Raw genomic sequence first — 15,292 nt, 5'->3', positions numbered from 1 at the left:
ATAACACTTGACTAAACGCAGTCTAACAGGTATTAAGGTTGAGTTAATGGTTAAATTTCTGTCTGGAGCCAGCTTGATTAATGAGGTCCTGGTCCGCTAATAATCCGCTAACACACCTGCATAGGTTATCAGGCGGCTGTTCTTTGTACTGCTGTTAACTAGCAGCTCCGGCAAACACTAATGGTCTTCATCAGGATGTGAAAAATGCACATTACTAGAAATAACAGGTAAAGGTCTATTCACACGTTTTAATATATAGACACAATAATGCATCTGTGCAAATGGTATTGGCTAAGCACACATCCCCCTCTCTCATGTGGCCATTTTTGGTCTAATTAAGATTATCTAAAATGTTGAAAAAACATACATACGCATGATACCGGCTGCACCCTGCTACCTTCATGTATACATATAAAACAAAAAAAGCTTTACCCTGATTTACTATGTGAAGAAGTCAAAACTCATCTTCATCACCCCCACAAACTTACTGCTGCCTGTGCTTTAGGGGATATGTAAATCTAGCCTATATAACCGCACACACACAGATAGCCCAGGGTGTAAGCTCTGTTGCACAGACATCTGTCTGTCATTATCAAAAGACCGACATGTGCACGGAGCCAGAGGCGAAGGCACCTTGCACACACATCTTTCCCTTTGCATTACTCCTGAATGTGAAATAAACATACCCCTGCAATCCGCGCATAGGCTCATATGAAGCTTTGGTTAAAAATGTATACATTCTTCTTTGCGAAAACAAATATTTTTATGTAAAGCACACATGGACGAATGGCCATCATAGTTTCATGATTCAGTACTGTTTGTTTGTGAGCAAGCCCATATTACATTTTTAGAGTTGGTATGATACAAGTGTATACAACCATGTAATGTCACTTCCCGTTACATGCAGCATCCGTCTCTAGCGGCAACAACAGATGGACGTCATGGTAACAACCATCGTTCATCATCACCTCAGTGACAGGTCCACAGACACTCACACACAATGGCTTTGCATTGCTGGGTTGTCACCAGCACAACCTCGACAGTATGCTAGATTAACTTCTCAGGTTGATGGACCATGTTCACACACATGGCCACTGTCCTAGTGTAAACCGTACATCCACAGAAGCTGTGCGCTCATGGAGTGAGCAATAATGGTTTCTAATTGCGACCAACATCAACTTGAAGCATATAATTCTTTAATTTCTTAATTACTTTTTATTACCGGTAATCCTTTATTTATACAATGTGAGAGCTTGAGACTTAATGTATCACTTTCAAGTGGGACCTGCTGTCACTGTGAATTAGTGCTTGTTTTTATGGTATTCTTAAACTGCAAACTTGCGTATCATATAGTTATACCATATGCTGGTAAATTGTTTCGATGTATGTCTAAATGACCGCAACTAACCAGTTACATTTCATCGAACTATACATTTTGGTCACTCACTGGAAGCAGAAACTGGCATATTTTCAGGAACATCTTCTGAGAATTATAAAATATTTAACCTTAAAGGAATTAGAGGATTTTTGGCGCGCAATCTGAGTCTCATTTCCTCGAGCGTGGACAGCCAATTAGTTCTCCCACATGTCAATCATTCCTTGCGTGCTATTGCACACCTGCAGCCTTGTTCCCATGATAGCAGCATGTTTCCCTGGCATGCGTGGTTGATATGCCGGTGTGTGTTTAGCGAGTTCCTTCAGTGTACAGTACAAACATGATGACAGAGAAAGACTGTTCAAGCTGGCTCAGAAGAGACAGAAATCTGCGGAGACGAGAGATCCGATGCAATAATAAACAAACGCACGTGTAGCAGCGGAGCTGTTGCGTGCTTCTGCACGAGGTTTGATGGTAGGCGGCCTCTCAGAAAGAACAGGAGGGTGGGGGGTGAGGTTTATGTATTTAATTATTTTTAATTAAAAACATTACAAATATGTGCGTCTTTTTTCCAGTAAGAAACTGAGATCACAAATTCTCACATAAGACCATTTAAACATGCTTGTTTTTATACTATTAAGAAACTGCAAATACATATAGATATTTGTTTTTCTTTACAGTAACTTTCCACACTGTATAGTTGCTGGTAAATGAATTCAGATGTAAAGCATGTGGGGGAGAGAACATGTGCTGCTCTGAGTCTGAGCCTGTGGTGCTTAGCTAGTCTATGCGAGCTGATGGACTGAGTAAATTCAGCAGGGAGCACCCAGGGTTTGAAAAATCCTTACCTGCAGTTACATCTGTCTTAGTCTTCCTCATACACACACTTGAGTGAATACCGAGCGATGGGGTGAATGATGAAAAGTTGGCGAGGGGCGAAGGGAAGGTGCTGAGGAGCATGATGAGAGCTCAGTCGAGGTTGCTCTAGGCAGAGTGAGAGCGAGAGAGGAGGAGCTGGAGGTACAGCCTAACAGGGAAGGGTGGGAGACACAATGATTAGTATGAGTTTTCCCCCTGAAAGAAGAAAACACAGGGATCCAGGGAGAGGGTGCAACACTTAAGGATATGTGCAAAGACACACACAAAAAAGAGAGAAAAGAGGATTTAGAGATTGTGAAGGGCCCTTTGAGTGTCAGTTGAAAACAAGGATTGAGATATTGCGGAGGAACAAGGCCAGTGATTATGAGGGTGAATGATAAGGACTCTGCCATGAATCAGACATTAACAGTAGGAGATTAGGCAAACGTGAAAAAGAGGTGCACTGAATAAAGAGTAAGGTAGGAATCCTTTGTGAGAGAGCTGTCTTTTTCATAAGTAGTACAAGTCAAGGTGGCACTAAACTAAATAGAGTTCTGTACTACATTCACAGAACACAATAAAGTTATGTTAATTCTTTGTCCGTCCATATTTCAGTGGTTTATTTACCTTTTCGCCATGCTTACCTTGGCCCTTCACATTCTTTAGTCCAGGAACTCTTAAAATTATATTACTGAAGCTTTGTTGTAGCTGAATTGAAACGTCACTGAAAGCCCAAATTCTGTGTGCGTCCATTCATGCTCACCGCTCTTCCTTTGTGTGTTCAGGCTGCATTCATACGCTACTGTTTATTCTAAAATGATGTCTTTATAAGATATCAGCAAGCCGAACAACTTGTAAGTTGTTTCTGCATGTAGAAATGTAGCCTTAGGACACTTGAAGAAGATTATTACTGTATGAAATTCAAAGTCCCTTCAGCAACAGAAGCGCTTCTCCTTCCCTTTAGCCGGCTGTGGCCTAATCAGTGAGCTAATTAGCGCTTTTTGTAACTGCTTCGGCCTTGTGTAACTGATTGCATTAACAAGTGGCACATATCAAACAGTCATGTCTCCCGCTTGTGCATCTCATTACACATTAAGGACATTGGCGGTTAGGAGTTAATCACAAAGACAAATGGTAAAATAATCCCTATTTTCCTATTAATTATACAAAAGATGTATTTTCTGCAATTTCTCCGTTTAAAGTTCATACATGATTCCTGAAACATTGTATTTTATTTGCAGAAAAAACAGCGGACGAAAGAGCTATCACAACTGTTCCACTCATACAACCCTTATGACCACAAGGTAAGTGCGGTTCCTCCGTCTTGGCTGCAAGTCGTTTATACAGTACGTGCACTCATTCACTGTCTATTTCTTAATGGTTGAAACTCAGAGCCTCATTCACCTTTAGTCTACAAGTCTTCCATTGACACGCAAGCACTTGTAGGTCACCCTCACTATATTGTCTTAAAGGCTGAGTGATGAGTTAGTCATCTCTTCAAGATGGACGCCTCTTGTCAGCAATCTAGTGGATGAGGACGGCTCAAGTGTTGCCTCCTGATTACATTTTGTGTGTGTGCGAGTAAGTGTGGCCAAGATTGAAAGTCCCAGATAAATCTTCTTAGTCGCGTTTGTGTGCGTGTACACCGGTATTTGTGTGTGCCTGGCTCATCCATTATGAGGTTAACATCTGACAGCAGATTGAACATGGCGCTCTTCAGGCATGCTTATGATGATGAGACCCTTGTGACAACACTGGGTGGCTGTGTGTGACTTCTTCTATAAAGATGTCCTTCTGAGACTGCCAAATCTTTGACAACATCTGTCACAGCATTTTTCAGCTGTAATAGCTTGCCCAGTGGAATATGGTTTTAGTTTCTTGACATTGCTCTTTGATAGTCCAACAGTGAGCAGAAACCATAACGTGATGTGTTTGATGTTTCTCCATGATTAATGATGATTAATCAAAGTTTTTGACTTTCACACAAGTTAAAACAATACCAAAGAACCCTAACCCTAAAATACTGGACTGATTTTTAATATTGATTAGAAGGCTGTTTAGGCATTTTCATAATTCAATAAATGTCTATGTTACGCAATTTTATATATGTTTTATACACTCTACACATTGGCAATATTGATCCAGGGAAGATTCTTTTATTTATTTTTTTAGCTTAATGCATTTGCACTTCACAATCAGATGTGTGACCAATGGACACAATCAGTGGTTTGAGCAGTTGTTATTTCATGCCTGCAGATGTGACAAACAAGACCATCAAATACATCCATGTATATATCTACCTGCCACCACACTGCACATTTTAAGTGCTGATGATTGGAGTGTTCCTCACATATGTCACACAGCATAATTTAGGAAAGCTTTAGTTCATCGTTGCCGAGTTCATACGGTAAGTGGAGTTTGTGCCTTTTGTAAAATTGGTATATGTTACGCACTAATTAAAATGATATCAGAGAGATCACGTTTTCTGTGTGGCAGCCGCGGATCTCTGCCTCCCACACACGACAACACATTCATCCTGGCTCTAATAATTATTTAGTGCACAACAGGCACATGACTTTTGAATTAATAAAAGTTTTCGCACAATGATTTATCATAATTCAGCTTCATGTTTGCAACTTATGTAACCCTGTAACCTTTAATGAAGCTTCAAATCTGATCACAACCGTAATACTTGGAATATGAACTAGATTGCCATAGTAACAGATATTAGACATCAGATGAATGGAAAAAAATACTTTCAGAATTAATTTGAAAATTGACATATTTGATAGACTTTGGACTGAATGGGACTTGTACGTAGGACTTTTTATGCCGTAGTTTTATTTGTTTTGTCATACTGTTGTTTGTCATTATTATTATTATCTATGATTATTAAATTTTTTTGGATGAATTCAACATGGCAATTGCTGCTGGTTTAGACCTTTTCTATTAAAGGTGAACTCTGAGGCTTGGCTCTGAGGCTTTCTGCCAATGACAAAACATTATGCACAGCAAATTCATCATGTGAGCAAAGTCTTCAATCAAATAAATAAAAATGATTGTTTAATAAAATGACATCATCTTTAGCTGAGTAGCTTTCATCTGGGAAGAAAACAATAGCTCTTGAGACCTCTTGGGACCTCAAAAAAAAAAAAGTATCTTGTAACAATGTCTAGCCTTCCTGTCACCATGGTAAAGCTCATTCAGTCATCTGAATACACAATATTGTGTAACATTCCAAACAAAGCAATAACAACCATAGAGACATGTAAACATTTTTTTTGCCAGATCAGAAATAGTTTCAGTCAATGTCTTGTTTGGGCCTATGCATATACTAAGTCTCATAAAAGCAGTTCTGTAATTAAATCATAGATCAAAGGCTAAAACATTTGAACCAGTTTAATTATATGTTCTTATGTTTTAAGGAAACAAATGCCAATTTCTGCCTTGGTATGAGTTGATGTATATCGGGTATATCGTCTTGAAGCCAAGGCATTGTTATCGGTATCGAAACTTAAAAAAAAGGAGAATTGGTGCATCCCTAACTATAGCTAAAGGATATGATTTCACAAAGCATTGTCTCGACTGATCTGTTTAAACATTGCTCCAGAAATCTCTCATCCATCTGCTGTGGAGCTCAGGCTGCACGCTGTTCTCCTGTAGGTCTCATTCTCTTTCCATAGATTGTGTAGATGTGAAAATAAATCCTTTTGCATTACCAACCCAGATAGCTGTGAGATATGATTTAATGATAATAAATCTAATGTCAAGCATGCTTCCTCCCTGATCAACCACTGTTCCGCCTGCCCTTGCCCATGTCCACACACAGCGAGCCAACGCCGGGGCAAATCAGCTGGATTAAGCTCCCACATAGCCGGTAGATAGAAATAAATGAAGTCAGATAATGCCCCTCATTTTACATTACTTGCTTAAGGTGCCTGCCCTTTGGCTCAGTTTATGTAAGGACATTATGTGTTTACCATTGTGTATGTGTGTTCTTGTGTGTGTACGAGAGAGGGAGAGATTGCTAAGATTCAAAGAGGAGGGGAAATTGGAGATTCACACCCATTATACCCATTATTGCTAATATGCATCCTCCTATATGTACAGAAAGGTCATTAATAAAGACTGAGAGGGGTGGGGGTTGTGAGTGGGGAGCGCTTCATTGTCCCATTGCCGCGGGCCAGGCAATATTCTAAACAATGTTTTACGAGGACTAATTGCTTTACCTCTTTATTCCTCTCTTCACTTAATTTTTTCGTAACATCCATCTTTTTCTTTCAGTGTATTTAACAGTGTTCTACCTATCGGGTTGTTTGTGTGTGTAGGAGTGTGTGTTTGTGATGATTAATGTGAAGTATCCTATAGCCAGATGGTGCAGAACAGGGCCCATCCATCAACAATGAAAAGACCAGTGGGCAGAAAGCTGGCAGAGCACTTTGTCTGAGGCCAGTGCCCCACACGGACGTACACAGTGCTGCCACAGTCTCCCAGGAACACTCACACACATAGATTCTCCATGCTGTGTTCATGGGCCTGAAAGACAAGGGTGACAGTTTTCCCCCGCGGCAAGAAAGAGGGGACAAGCTGTCAACATGGCCCATTGCACCTGCCCAGACACCACCGCCACTAAGAAGGGAGACGGAGGGAGCTAGAGGTGGCCCTAACTAGCAAGCACTAACTACCAAGTGTGCAGGGAAAGGGAATAAAACACTCCTTTCCTTCGGGGATTCGACATTGCCTCATAGAAGTTCACGTAATTATTTATATTATCAGAGAAAATAAAAGGTTAATTAGTAAACCAAATTCTCTCACTTCCCAGCAGATGATATTTTCATATTTTGTGCACGTCTCTAAACTGAGTAATTAGTATTCTACCCACCCTCCACCCCCTGGCCATGTTAATTACTTTTATTTTGTAGAATGAGTTTTTAGGCTGCTGTTGTTTTGCATTAGTGTAAAAAGCTAACCTTCGTCTTTGTCAAGCTTGACATTTGCCTGGCACACATTTCCCTCTTTTCTTGTTAATTAACTGACTATTCAGAGCAAGAGACTGAAGCAGAGAGAAGAATGGAAAGTGTATTTGTTGTTCGACTCCTCGTGCAGTTGTTTGCCTACCTAGCTCTTTTTAGGGTCAATACTTAATGTCTAGGATTGCACTTACGCTTTCCTTTGAAGACAATACTTTAATTCCTGAAAGAAGACTCCTCCTGCTATACACTAGGCTTTGCAAAGGCACAATCTCCAACACTGCAGGCTAGAGTTACACCTCCTGTCTGCAGAGAGAAAGCAATGATATGGACCTTCCGCGAATGCACTGACACTGATATTCCACCCACAACTTAGACCAAGACCTCCATTCTCCTTGACTTTTGTGCGGTATAGAATAGTATAGAGAATGTATGCTTGCTCTCAATCTGTCAAGATTTTGTAACGAGGGCTTAACACATGTGCAAACATTTGACTTTGGCGTCCCCCATGCACATACAAGTCTCATATATACATAGTTTGTGAAATAGTATGTCAATTCTGGCACAAAAGTTCCATTTTCATATTTAAATTTGTTGTGTAATATTTAGGGATGTATTCGGCTGAATCAATTCTTGGTCGATTTGTCTACTAAAGGGGGCAATGTGCTGATCTTAAATCTTTTTAAGTGTCTCAATGACCAGCCCGCGCATCTGACACAGAGTGCACTGACAATACCACAGGAAATCACATAATTACAACATATTTTTTTCACAGAAAGCTTCCAGTTCAGTGTATTTATCTGTACAAAATCGGATTAAACTCACAAATCTCTTCAAAACCAACTCACTCCAAACCGCTTTTTTTTTTTAACCTTCGGTCGATATCATTTTGATGATCCCAATAAAATAGTCGACTAATACAAATGTTTGGTCAACTAAGACTTCACCGACCGATTAATCAACTAAATGACTAAAGGCTACATGATGGCCTAAAGACAGAAAGAGACAGTCTCTTAACCATGCGTATGTCACCTCTTTTTAAAATACCAGATGCCCTCGCCTGTTTTGGGATTGAAAGATTTTATAGTTTGAGTTCTTATAATTCAAGCCATGACCTGCAAGAAAAAAAAATTGAAATAATAACTTCACAGGCGCAATTTTTTTGTAAGTTCCACATTTCTTGGGCCCGAGTCCAAGGTTGACTTGCCAAAAAGCCAAAAAAAGTCATATTTGCTGTTTACTCAGCTCTATTCTTCTACTGACACAGAACGGAACTGGAAAATGGAGGTGGGCATAACTTTACTTTCAAGCAATCAAATGGCTCAGTTTGCCTGCTTTGTTAAACCATTTTTCCTGCTTTTTAAAAGGAACTAGTCCAGAATACATGCTTTCTCCCTCACCTCTCGCTACTCCCTTCTGTCTCCCTCAGCACAGGGGCTGCCTCGGAGCCACACAGTGCGTGCCGTAATAGCTTGTTGATTGCTTCCATTTGTTGGGTCAAAGGCATCAGGCCCATGTGCTATTCACTCACATGACCAGAGACAGGTAGACACCCACACACTCTCTCCTCTCTCTCCTCAGCGGCCTCAAAAACCGCTCCGTCTCCTTTTAGCCGCGTGCTGAGTGAGTGACACCTGAATGGCGCTGTGGTGGGAGAGGAGAAAGACACAAAAAAGCATGGAGGAGAAATGAATCACAGAGCCCATGTTGCTAAATGGTTTCCTGGATAGAAGTGTGAAGGTTTTCTAGTTCATTCAAAAGGCCCTATTCACAGAGTCTCATTTGGAAAGCTATGAGTGTTTTATATTTGTATGTATGCCATCACTTCTATCATAGTCCCTGCTATGATTGGGTTGAAGTGAGAATGCGACGCGCATACACCTTGTATATTCCTGTAATATGCATGCTATTATATGGTCTTTATCGCTTGCTGCTTTTTTAATAATGTAAGAAAATATCATGCTAAACAAATGTCAACAAATCTCAATGACAACTTATCATGTGGGGCCATACCTTGCTATAAAACTAAAGCAGGATTTCTAATACATGTATCTAGACTTCTCAGCCCCAGTAATTGTTTGTCTGTGGCTGATTGCAATAACATAGCCCTGTCATTAGGCATATTAGCAGTCTAAATCAACAAAACCCACTGCAATCTATATGGTAATTCTGGTGCATGGTTACAGGCTACTGATTCATAGCACAGACTTTTTCTGCCATCTTTGGTGAAATAAACTTTCATATCCTTGGCAAATGTAACTGCTAAAATGTAAAACTAGACTTATCTTACACATTTCTAATAAAAAAAGTAAGATTAATTTGCTTTGTCTTGGTAGATACACACGACACCATCCCCTTTGTAAGCTACTTTAGTTTCTAATTTAACAAGGTGTGAGTCTTATCTATAGTAGTAAATGACATGCTAACACCAGTTTAAATCTTGCTTTTAATTATTGGTGACACGGTATCTCTGTGAATGTGTTTTCAGATGATTTTGGACCAATCTGAACAGATAGATAATTGTCAGCAGTTTGTAGCAGGTTCTGTAAATCCCTTTCTCAAATTAATAAGTTCTTGTGAACCTTGACTTAAGAAGATAGATCATACATTTGTTGCACTTGTTGGAAGTTTAATTTGTGTTAAATCCACTTTGTTATAGCAGTAGTCCGTGTCCTTGTAAACAGCACATCAAGGAGAGTGTAGTCAGTCAATTCGAGCTATGCGTCTTTGTCCAAATCACTGTCATAGACTTTTTTTTTTCTCTTATTATTAGTGAGTTTCGAGAAAACTGGGGCACAGCAGGGGAGCAAAATTATACATTTACTGTGACTGCAGGCACTCTGTGTGTTTGTGTGGAAATTAGACTTAATGGGAAGAGTATAAAAATAGTGACATCACTGCTGTGGTTTATGTGCCTTTCATGTTCTTCCTTTTGAGATAAATTGACAAGTCGTATTCCCAGGATGTCTCAGTTTGACATGTTTGAGACACTTTTGAGTATTAGCTGCAGATAATATGGAGGAAAAACTACAAATTGGAGTCTGTATGTTAAAGATGCATAGGTGCTGAACAAGCGCACAAAAATAATCACTAAAACAGAACAATTGTTATGTTTACTTGTTTACTTACATGGATTTCCATTTTCTACTTTTTTATTTTGTTATGATAGTTTATGGTGAGAGTGGACAATGACATTTGGCCCAACAACCAGAGGCTCAACAGTTGAAACTGCACTTGAATTTCATATTACAAACAACACTAAATAAAATACTGGTCATGGCCGGAGATTTTTTTAAATTGTTTTTTTTTTAGAAATGTAGAGAATACTGCTAATGTTGTTTTGAAGATATGAAACATTTGATTAGTCAACATAAGAACACCACACCTTCAGGTGTTATGTTGTAAACTTTCAAAAAGGGGAATAATGTGATTTTTCTGCCCTTTCGTGCTCAATTTTACTGACATGTTCACACTTGTCTGATAGTTTAACCACAACTAATGCATTTAACGTCTGGATGACCCACAGGCATCTGTAGTAGAATGCCTCCCTCCTCCCTCCACAACATGAAAATGTTTATTTTGTATGTGTTTGTATGTTTTTGTTGTTTTATGTTTGAAACATAAATTGTATTTTTTTTTTCTTTGAAGGCAGCAGCAGGGTTAAAGATGATGTTTATGTTGGATGGACATAGTGTTGCCTGTATTTTCAGGATACACAAAACAAATAATTGAACAAATATATTTTTTATCAATATCGCCAACCCCAAAATAAAAGTGCAAATATGTATTTGATCCATTTTATTATAATTTCATTGATTCCTGCCTGTACTTCATTTCTCAAAGTTAATTTTAATAGTGTCAGAAAAGTAATTCCTGTAAGAAGAGCACAAGCCAACATCATTATTCATTTCTTTATCTAAAAGTCCTTGTATGAATGATGATAAGAAAAGACAAAATTGCTAAAGGGGCAAAAACAAGTGCAGCTCTCACATGGGGCAGGAGAGAAAATAAAACAAAAGAAGCACAAAGACACACTGCGGGACAAAAAGACTGAAGTGAATATTTATGGAATCAAGCAGGAGTAAATAACAAAGAGCCTTTTGAGCAGCTCTGACACCTATTCACATCTTGGGCCCTCGCTTTAATTTTTCTTCATAATCTTTGGTGCAGACGTCCCTCAATGTGTTGTGTATAGATTAGTGTGTTTGCTTGTTGTGCTGAAGGCCTGTTAATTGGGTGTTTGGAGTTAATAAATAGCTGTAATTAACAGATGTCGTTAGGTGAGACACAGATGGAAAAACCTATGTACAGGGAGATACAAAAGGGAATGAAATGGTAAAGGCTCACCTGTAATGTTTAAACAGGTTATATTGTACAAAGTAGACTTTAAGCCGCTACTTTTTACGCTTTGTGGTCATTACAACTGTGGGTCTAATTTATAAATTTTACTGGCTAACGGCCACCGGCGGGCAATCTAGCAGGAAGCGCAAGCGTTTGACACACTGTAGAAGAAGACGTCAGTGGACAGTGGTCACTGTCCAAGGGACACGTGTCTTTGTGTCTTCTATATTTTAAGCTTCAAAATGCTGTGTGTTTTATTACAATCAAAGTCATATTAACGGAGAAATTAGTCTAATGAGCGCGGACATGCGGATGCAGCAGTGAAATGAGACTTTCTTGGCCCGACATGCCCCTCGAGTCAAAAGACAACCTGTGCATCACTGCCATGGAACATATATTTGTGTAAATATCTCATGTTACAAGTAACACTCGCTAAGCACAAGCTCAGGAGCAGATGAACCGAATGTGAAGACATAGACACAGATAAATCAGCTCACGCAGTAATCAAGGACAGAGGGGACAGTAGGGACAGCTCAAATGTGTTCTTTGTAGGTTAAACTTCAAAATGTGTGTTTTATTACAATCCAACTCTTATTCACTGAGAAATTAGTCTAATTAGACCCGGGGCGCAGTGGACCTTGGGTGCACCGCGAGACCCCCGGTTCAAAAGACATGTAGTATATGTGTAAATATCATGTTACAACGTCGGCACCGCCTGTTTATTGACAGGTGCAGCCTCACGTACAAGGTCTATTTTCTTCGTAGATTTTATGTGCGCTGCTTTTATTCAGGAGGATCAGAAAAAATGTAAACGTCTGTAAAATTATTATTGTTTTAAACTAAAATTACAACAGCAGTCAAAAGCTGATTAAACAATGTTTATGGAAAATTAGCAAATTGCCCAGCATTCCCTGTCCTTAAACAAATATTCCAATGTCCCGTGTCCTTAGACCCTCCTTCTCGGCAAGGAAAAAGTAGAAACCTCGGAGTTCCACAGTGATGGAGTGATCAGACTCCCTTGGATGGGCAGGTGGCCGTGCTTCAATTTGCAGATAGACTGTGGAGCCGGAACCATTAAAGAGGGGAAACAGTTCTTTAGAGTCAGATGAGGAACTGTTCTGCAGATGAAGAGCCTTTCATCTGGAGTAGATACCATTTCTCGAGGCAGTTGAGGAGCATTTGGATCACAGGTCATCATGACCTCATGATCAAACAGAACCACTCTCCGGTTGGAATGGAAGGAGGAGAAAAAGATATGAACAGTAGTAAACGGACGAGTGAAATAGAATATTAAATATTGTTGATGGGAAAAGTAGTCAGCAGCAGAGGATATTGCTCAAGCTGTCATACTTCCCCCCAGCATAGTTGCTCCTAGGGCAGCGTAGCCGGGAAACTGTAGGTGTTTTTATTTCTGTTCCTAACTGGCATTACCATAAGTGATTTCAAAGAACAACGTTTTAAGCCTGGTCTTAAATGAAGAGATTGTGTCGGCCTCTTTAACATGGACAGGAGCTGATTCCATAATACAGGAGCTTGGTAGCTAAACGCTCTACCTCCTACTGTGCTTTTAGAGACTCTTGGGACCACCAGAAGGCCAGCATTATGAGAGTGAAGTACTATAGCATCTTCGAAGTAGGATGAGCCCATGTCATTTATGGCTTTGTAAGTCAGCGGCTGGTCTATTAAGGGGGCTGGGGCGCCGCCCCCCCTGTCAATCAGCCAAGTAAGGCAAGGCAAGGCAAGGCAAGTTTATTTGTAGAGCACATTTCATACACAAGGCAATTCAAAGTGCTTCACACAGCAGGAAAAATGCATTCAAATCACAAAGAAATTACAGAAATACAATAAAATTAACTAAATTAAAAATTATCAATCCAACTGATTTTCTAAACTAATAAAATCACAAACAAAAGAGAAGAGTGCAAAGATAAAAAAAAATAACTACAATAAAATTAACTAAATTAAAAATTATCAATCCAACTGATTTTCTAAACTAATAAAATCACAAACAAAAGAGAAGAGTGCAAAGAAAAAATCCTTTCAGTCATATGCGCAGCTAAACAAAACAGTTTTTAGCTTAGATTTGAACATTGTCAGAGTAGAAGCCTGTCTCACATCTTCAGGAAGACTGTTGCATAAAACTGAAACGCAGATTCCCCATGTTTAGTCCTGACTCTGGGCACCAGCAGGAGGCCGGTCCCTGAGGTCCTCAGAGTCCGAGATGGTTCATATGGCACTAACATATCCAAGATGTACTTTGGTGCTAGGCCATGGAGAGACTTGTACACAAGCAGAGCTGCTTTAAAGTCTATTCTCTGAGCCACAGGGAGCCAGTGCAGAGACCTGAGAACAGGACTAATGTGATGGTACTTCCTGGTTCTAGTCAGGACCCGAGCAGCAGCGTTCTGGATGTACTGCAGCTGTTTTACAGCTCGTTTGGAGAGGCCAGTGAGCAGGCCGTTACAGTAGTCTAATCTACTGGAGACAAACGCGTGGATAAGTCTCTCTAAATCTGGTTTTGACAGTATATTTTTGATTTTGGCAACGTTTTTTAGATGGTAAAAAGCTGCTGATGTTATTGATTTGACGTGGCTATTAAAGTTCAAGTCTGAGTCCATTATTACCCCCAGATTTCTAACTTGGTTTGTAGGTTTTAGAGCGAGACTCTGGAGGTGACCGCTAACACTTTCTCTTTGTTTCTGTGGGCCAAAAACGATTATTTCAGTCTTGTCTGAGTTCAGCTGGAGAAAGTTGTTTTGCATCCACACACTGATCTGTTGGATGCAGTGACAGAGTGAATCTACTGGTCCATAGTCACCTGCCGATAGTAAAACATAGATCTGAGTGTCGTCTGCATAATTGTGATAGGACACATTTTCACTGCGTATCAACTGACCCAACGGCAGCATGTAGAGGTTGAACAGAATGGGACCCAGGACTGACCCTTGGGGCACTCCACAGGTCAGGGTCATGTGGTCTGAGACACAGCTACCAATTACATGTTTTTTTGTCTAAAAACAATATAATTTGTTCAGAATTATGTTGTTTTCTTATTAGTTTAAATGTGTAAAAGAATAATAATATATATATATCTATATATCTGTGTGTGTGTGTGTGTTTGCGCGGTCTGCTGCGTGGCGCAGCCAGGCGTCACTTTTCTACGTACCTGTGGGGCGGTTTGTAATGCGCCCCAGAGCCCTATAGAAAAGCAATGGGGCCGTACGCGGAAGTGCCACATGCCGTGTTTTCCGTGTTTACGTCTTAAAACTGCATCTACAGACGTCTGTGACAAAAGGTACGTCCAAAACGATTCAGAATGATCTCCTCGACTGTTTGCTGGCTTTTGTCGTGTTGAAGTGAAATTGGCTGATTTCATATCAATCCGAGCCGAGATATGTGATGTGTCAAACTCCGTGCTCCGTTACCTTGACAACAAACACACTAAAGAGGAGTTTTTTTTTTAGTTTATTACTTGCATAAGGCTAACGCTAAGCATCAAGTATTGCTTAACTTCTATTCATAAAAATATGCTTTGGTTATTAGAAAACCTATAAAATAATGCTATAAATGACATGTCTCCATACAGCAATAATGGCTGTGATGATTAAATATAAAAATGTAAAATGTTACACATGTAGTTCAGGGTAACTAATGCCACTTAGAAGCTGTTTTATGAAACACCAACAATTGTTTGTTTTATTTCCTCTTAAAGTAGTAATTGCTACTCTGCACTATAAGTTACAGTATC

The 15,292-nt window shown here is 39.7% G+C and overlaps 1 protein-coding gene across 1 annotated transcript in view; it reads left to right on the top strand.

The window, feature by feature from the left end:
• cdkal1 (CDK5 regulatory subunit associated protein 1-like 1) overlaps positions 1–15,292 on the top strand; it is a 195,190-nt gene that overhangs the window by 122,532 nt on the left and 57,366 nt on the right. Inside the window, exon 12 of the mRNA XM_072460498.1 lies at positions 3,475–3,537. Coding sequence (XP_072316599.1) covers positions 3,475–3,537 — 63 coding nt within the window. The remainder of the gene's footprint in view (positions 1–3,474; positions 3,538–15,292) is intronic.

Source organism: Eucyclogobius newberryi, unplaced genomic scaffold, assembly GCF_026437365.1.
Source record: "Eucyclogobius newberryi isolate DKJ021-1_F unplaced genomic scaffold, fEucNew1.0.hap1 SCAF_3, whole genome shotgun sequence".
NCBI lineage: Eukaryota > Metazoa > Chordata > Actinopteri > Gobiiformes > Gobiidae > Eucyclogobius > Eucyclogobius newberryi.
Note: the sequence above shows the minus strand (reverse complement) of the source record. Positions and strands in the feature narration are given on the sequence as shown.